We start from the raw sequence: 6,712 nt of genomic DNA on the forward strand, positions 1-6,712 counted from the left end.
CGGAAGAACAAAACTAACTAGCTAAATGCCCGTGCGTTGTCACGAAATAAAAAATAAGAGGTGTATAACAAGATAATTATCTATAATTTATGAACGTGTGCCTGGTCTATAACCTATCACAAAAACAAATATTTTGTTTTTATTGATTTCTTATATATGAACATGCACCGCTCTATTATTCTTTACCTAGCCAAATGTCCCCTGCATACCAGCTTTGAAGAAGAAATTTTGCTCTTTGTAATTTCTCCCTTATGTCTTCATGCCGGAATACTCTTTGTTGCTCTATTTTTTCGAAGTAAATGAAAGGATGATGAAATGTTATCCATGTCGAGAGTGGACCTTCTCCTACACCATCTACACCCTAAAATAGCATGCACATGTCGAGAGGCGTTCGCCACCCTCGCTATCTGAGCCCCTTGGCATCCATGGCAGCAGGTTCCACTAGGAAGGAGAAGATCGTCAAGTCATCTGGCGACAAGGAGGACCGGCGCCATAGCAGCAGTCCCGCCTACCCGTGGAGGTCGCTCTTACAGATGAAGACTTCATCCATCAAATAGAGATCATGATGGAGATATCGCTCCGTCAGATGCGCCCGGCCCCACCATCACCCTCCCCACTCCGACCGGTCAAGGACGAGCCTTTGTCCCCACCTCCCCCGTGCAACCGCGGCGGCACCCCGTTTGGAGGCCTCGTCAAGGAGGAGCCCACGTCCCCCATGCAACCGCGGCATCTAGATCGGGCGTTGCAAGCAGGAGCAACAGACGTCACCGCAGGCGCATAGCCGGAACACACGCATTGACGAGCCCGCGCCGCCACGCCGCCACATCCGCCATGTCAAGGATGAAGTTCCAGCCGCGATCATGAAGGTGCAAGGCTGCAGCCTCCACTTCCTCGGAGCAGCAGTTCCTCGGGATCAAGGGTCGTCGTGTCAAAGGAGGAGCGCGTGGTGAGGCAATTGGTGTGGTGCGACTGGCCATCCGACGCTCGCCAAGTCGAACGTGGTGCCGGAATGGGTGTGCAACGCAGCATGGGTACTCGCCCGCTTCGTCACCACAACGGAGACGACCGCTATACGGCGCTGTCGCCTTGAAAGCCAGATCCGCAAGATCGGCAAGGAGTGGTCGCTTAGCAACTCCTCCACCAATGCCAAGGGCTACAACACCGCCAGAGCTCTGCGGGAGCCATCGTCATTGGCCTCGGCGGCCCTCGACGCCGCGCAGAAGGAGACGGAGCGTCTCCTCTCTGCAAGTGACATGTAGTTGTCAGACAAGGCTGACATGGTGGACCTGCGCCCTTCCGCCGTTGGAGGGGCGACGACAACGGCAGTGCAATAGGGTCGTCTCGTGCAAGTTGTAGTATTTATTTTGTAGTTTTCAGTTAGACGGTCAAAATATCAGCCTTTTTATGTAAATTATGTCCCAACAATCCCAGATGCTTCATGTGGCGTTGCTCGATTGCAAGGATATGCCGGTTTTCACTAGGCCAAGGTGGGTAGCACTATTTTTGGGCAATTTTTCGGAATTTCATTTTTATTCTAGTTTCGTTATCATGTTTCATCTTCCTTTGACAATTTTTTTGTTTCCCATCTACTTTATTCATTTTTTACTTTCCTTTAAAATTTAAATGACATTTTCTAAAAACCGTAACAATTTTAAACTTACATCAAGACTTCTATAAAATATACAACCCTTATTATAAATGTATGACAACTTCTCTATAAATAGGTGTAAGATTACCTGAACATTCTTGAAAAAGTACAAAGATTTTCGTATAAATGCATCATGACTTAAAAAAATGTGTGAACATATTCAGTAAGTATGTGAAATACTTTTTAAATAATATGAATTATTTTCATAAATGTGTGAATTTTCTTAAATTATATGGTTTAATAAACACATGAACACTTTTAAAATGCACGAACATTTCTTAAACATCTATCAACTGTTTATTAAAATGAGTGAATGTTTTATATTTATAGACCATTATTTTAAAAACGCGAAGGGCGTTTGATATGAACACTTTTGAAATGCTTCATCACTTCTTAAATTCATAAATATTTACACGTACATTTGTTTAAAATTATGCCGACACTTTCTCAAAATGTCATAGCATCATTTAAAAAGGTGAAAAAAAAGTTTTTTGGTCCGTCAAATTTACCAGAAATATAAATTTGGTCTCTTATTTTCTATTAGTCGATATTTCATCCCTTATGTTTTAACTGGCAGAATGCCCGTGCGTCGCAACGGGGTGCATTGACTTCTTCTTTTTACTGTCAAAGCACTCTCCTTTTCTTCCTTTCTTCCTTCTCCCAACTAAATATGTCTGCCGGTTGTACGCACGGGCCAGATTTGATTAGGGGGGACCGGATGGGCGCTTTTATCTGATTCAAACGCACATAATTCGGAAAGAATGAATGTTCGTTCGTGCATTGGAGTTAGCCTTTTTTTAGGGTAAGCAAAGAGCTTTATTACGAAATGTGCTGGGCAAGATCGCCCATTACAAACTCAGCAACATTTGCTGGAAGCACATGATCAGCAACTAGAATATCACCCACTTGACGGGAGAGGCCTAATCTGGCCATATGATGCGCTGGCATATTAGCCTCGCGCTTATAATGGGCAAACCCACATGTGGAGAACCAAAGCCTGGACTGCACCTAAATGCCTTCAATCGCCTGCGCTTGACGCGAACAATCTGGGGCGCGTCGGTTTAGTGCCTGTTCCAGCATTAGAGCGTCCATCTCCACAGTCAACCTCACGACCCCTAGTTCAGCCGCAAGATCCAACGCTTGCTCCACTGCTCTTAACTCGGTGCTGAATGCATCAGTGGTATGATCAAGCCGTCCCGCCCGCGCAGCCACAACCTCACCTATGCTATCCCGGACGACCACTCCCCAGGGTCCCTGCCCCCTTTCCTCGATAAACGCACCATCGACATTGAATTTTAGAGTGTCCTGTGGGGGCGGGATCCAACGTGGGGTGCATGCCGGCGAGGGGGCCATTTTGCAGAAACACACCCGGAATTCTTCGGCCGTGCATGCAGCTCTAATAGCGAACTGCGCGTGCTCAATTGGTTTCTCTCCCTCCCTAACCTTGTTGCGCTGACTCCACCACTCCCACCACATGACAATGATAACCATCCGGTCCTTTTCGACGAGCTGCCACAAATATTCCAAGGTTGTGTGAATACTATTGCACTCTGTCAGCCGCTGTCTAGCATACTCAAGGCCAAGGCCCCGCCACAACTGCGTAATTTCGTGGCATTCCACAAACAGGTGTTCAGCCGACTCGTTTCTCATATTGCACAAGAAACACTTGTGATCCTCAATTGCCATTCCCCTTCAACACAGAATATCTTTAGTGGCAAGTGTGTTATGCACAAGACGCCACATAAAATGCCTAACCTTGCCCGGGCATGGAAGTTTCCATATCCTCTTCCACTTTGCCTCCCCTCCCCCCTCAAGGTCACCGGCCACCTGAGGAATCCCATCCCTTTGTGCAGCACCAGACTCGGCCAATGCCCTCTTCAGCTTGTACGACTGCTTGACAGAGAATACACCTTTGGGGTCAAAGTGCCTGGCCAAGAAGTCGACTGCTCCATCTCGTAGAGGCATTTGAAGGATCAACTCCGCATCCTCCTCCCAAAAGATATCTCGGACCAGTTCCGTGTCCCACTTGCCGGTCGATGGATCTATGAGCTCAGAGACCCTGGTCGAAAGATTTCCTCCATGAGGGGTGATCACTTGCCTAGACCAAGCTCTGGGTATCCATGGATCGTCCCAAATGCGAATGCTTGCCCCGTCTCCTACACGCCATATCATCCCTTGCTTGACTAGGTCAATCCGTAGGTGATGTTGCACCACGCGTAGGACATGTTTGTGATCTGGCCGGCATCCAGAATGGAGCTCTCCGGGTAGTACTTGGCCTTCAAGAGCTGTGCGCACATGCTGTCTGGATTTTCAATCAGACGCCACACTTGCCTTGCAAGCATAGCAATGCTAAAATCATGAATATCTCGGAAACCAAGACCCCCCTAACCTTCGACCTTGTAAGTTTTTGCCACCCAATCCAGTGGATCTTATTATCCTTATCTTGCTGGCTCCACCAGTACCGCGCAATCATAGAGCTTAGCTCTTTGCAAAAGGACTTGGTGAGGTAGAAAACAGACATTGCAAAGGTTGGAACTGCCTGCGCAACACCCTTAACCAGAATTTCCTTGCCTTGCCGAGATAGAGTCCTCTCATTCCAGCCCTGCATATAGTTCCATATCCGGTCTTTGAGATAAGCAAAAGCCTTCCGTTTAGAACGGCCGATATACACTGGAAGTCCCAAGTATTTCTCATTATACGCCTCACTAGCAATGCCCAAGGCTCCTTTCACATTTCCTTTGGTCTGTTCGGAACAGTTTTTACTGAACATTACTGCCGATTTTTCGTGATTAACGCACTGCCCCGAGCACCTCTCATAGACCTGGAGTATACGTTGCAGTTCCACAGCTTCAGCAGCCCGCGCTCGCATCAGGAGTATCGAATCATCAGCAAAAAACAGGTGCGAGATGGATGGCACACCCGGACAGATTTGTATGCCTCCAAACGAACCACGCTGTTGGGACTCATTTAGAAGAGCCGACAGTCCTTTAGCACAAATGGCAAACAGATATGGAGAACTTGCATCGCCTTGCCGGAGCCCTCTAGATGGCACAAATTATTCGGAGAGATCCCCATTTATTTTGATCCTGTACCTCACCGAAGTTACACACTTCATCACAAGCTTGACCCAGCTGCCATGTTCATGGAATTTTTTATGGTGGCCGCCTGTGGGATTTAGAAACAACAAGTGCTTTCGAGGGATCAACCCATCTTTTGAATCGAATCGTGGCACGTAAGGTTCATGGAGGACTTCCGGTTGCTGGTGCAAAGGGCAAAAAGTAGGCTAGTTCCGTTCATTCATACCTTGTTAGATTCCCCATAGGAACCCCCCCCCCTTTATTCTTGTGTACACCCATTTGGTCTGCACCTTCTGATCTCCTGAACCCCCCCTCCCCCTCCTCGTGCCTCTCCCCGACACTAACATGTAAATAAATATGACCTTTCTAATTTTCTTATATAAAGTCAGTGGAGAAACTTGTCCACAGTGTTCATAGTTCGCCAAAATAAAATTGCCTCAAGTTTGGAAAGCAATATTCACATACATTATTAGACAGAATTTGAATAAAACGCACATCAGTCCATTTGCGGTCATGTGTTTGAGTTGGCCTTACCACCGTGCCTACCAATCTTGTCGGCGAAGCCGCCAACCGAGCCGTCACAAGCTGTCCACGTTGCCGGGCTGGGCCTGGTTGGTACCATAGCGGTCAGGCTTTACTTCATGCCAGGAAGGACCGCCCTAGATAGGATCTTACTACCGATTGATGGGCAATATGGCAAGTACATTAGTTTAGATTGTTGCTGTCTATAAAGTATGCCTTTTTTCTTTAGAAAAGGAGGATGATCCCCGGCCTCTGCATCTGGGAGATGCATGCGGTCACTTTATTGATTATTCTCGAGGACCTTACAAAGTATTACAACAATATGCTCGAATCCACCATCTTGGCTACATATGCCACTACTCCTATCCATATGATGAAGGGGTGCTAGCTGGGCCAAATACCGAGACCACTCACCTAAGCCTATCATCAAAAGTCAGAAGCCCCAGCCGAGCCACATACCGGATCTGGGGCAAAAACTGGTCTGACGCACTCACAAGTGTCGCCGCCGCTATCCTCCACAGGTCCGTCTTCAGAGCAGATATTGAGGCTTCTACCTTGTCAGGCCACTCTGTCATCGACGCCACCATGACGCCAGACAACCACCTCCTCCTGCGCGAGTCCATCACCGCGCATCAGGCGCCGAGTCTCCACTACGCCACGCCGTCGAGATCCGCCATCATCAATATGTAGGATGAAGCACCGCTCCACCAAAAAAGCCGGCCACTGGTCCCTCGATCCCGCGTACGCCTCCAAGAACGACGCCCCCAAAGAGGAAACGACACCAACGCGTCGCCGTCTTCCGATCTACTGATCTAGGGTTTCCGCCGGAGGTAGCAGATAGAGATCTGGAGCTTCTCCGCAGCGATGCCTTCAAGAAGGTAATGACACAAAAGAGTGCCGCCAACGCCGGTCTTGGCATCAAGCCGAGAACAAGGTTTTCACCTGGATCCGCTCTAAGAATCTCCATCAAGCATCGTGTGCACGGGTCGCCGCCGATCTAAGCCGCCGCACATCGAGCAAGCCGCACCGGGCAGATCCGATCTGTCCGGAGGGCAAACCACGCATGGCCCCGACCCAACCACCAGGCCCTGCATGCCGCCACCGCCGATCCGAGGTCAGATGGTTCGTCGCTGCAGATCCGGCCTCCGCCGCCGAACGCAGCCAAGGCCGCTGCCCGCTACCACTTCAGTTCAAAAAGAGACAGTTAAACGGACACCTTATATGCTGAATAATCTATTTAATTATCTGAAACAATTTACTGCGTCCTTCCGCCTTTTATTTGCTTCACTATACAAAGATGAAGCATGATAAGATGAACGTAAATCTGGGTATATGCTTGGTTAGGCGTGACACTCCATGCGGCCTGTTTAAAACGGGGATGAAATGTCCGAATTGGACAACTCGGAAGAACAAAACTAACTAGCTAAATGCCCGTGCGTTGTCACGAAATAAAAAATAAGAGGTG

The 6,712-nt window shown here is 48.4% G+C and overlaps 1 protein-coding gene across 1 annotated transcript; it reads right to left on the reverse strand.

Annotated features, from left to right (window-relative positions):
• Nucleotides 1–3,831: 3,831 nt before the first annotated feature.
• LOC147988148 (uncharacterized) lies at nucleotides 3,832–5,834 on the reverse strand. The gene is made up of 3 exons (XM_087543213.1): nucleotides 5,742–5,834; nucleotides 4,038–4,391; nucleotides 3,832–3,933 (listed from the first exon to the last, which is right to left on the reverse strand). The coding sequence occupies exons 1-3, from the start codon at nucleotides 5,832–5,834 to the stop codon at nucleotides 3,832–3,834; spliced, it is 549 nt and encodes a 182-aa protein (XP_087399339.1).
• Between the last annotated feature and the right edge of the window lie 878 nt (nucleotides 5,835–6,712).

This window comes from Triticum urartu, chromosome 1A (assembly GCF_056163025.1).
Source record: "Triticum urartu cultivar PI428250 chromosome 1A, HENAU_Tu73, whole genome shotgun sequence".
Lineage (NCBI taxonomy): Eukaryota > Viridiplantae > Streptophyta > Magnoliopsida > Poales > Poaceae > Triticum > Triticum urartu.

Bases quoted from the DNA above. Each gene is read 5' to 3' on its own strand.
- LOC147988148 (XM_087543213.1), bottom strand. From the start codon at position 5,834: ATGGTGGCGTCGATGACAGAGTGGCCTGACAAGGTAGAAGCCTCAATA. The intron at 4,392-5,741 runs GTGAGTGCGTCA...TGTTCCGAACAG, and splicing joins GGATAGCGGCGGCGACACTT to ACCAAAGGAAATGTGAAAGG. The intron at 3,934-4,037 runs GTTAGGGGGGTC...ATGTGCGCACAG, and splicing joins AAAAACTTACAAGGTCGAAG to CTCTTGAAGGCCAAGTACTA.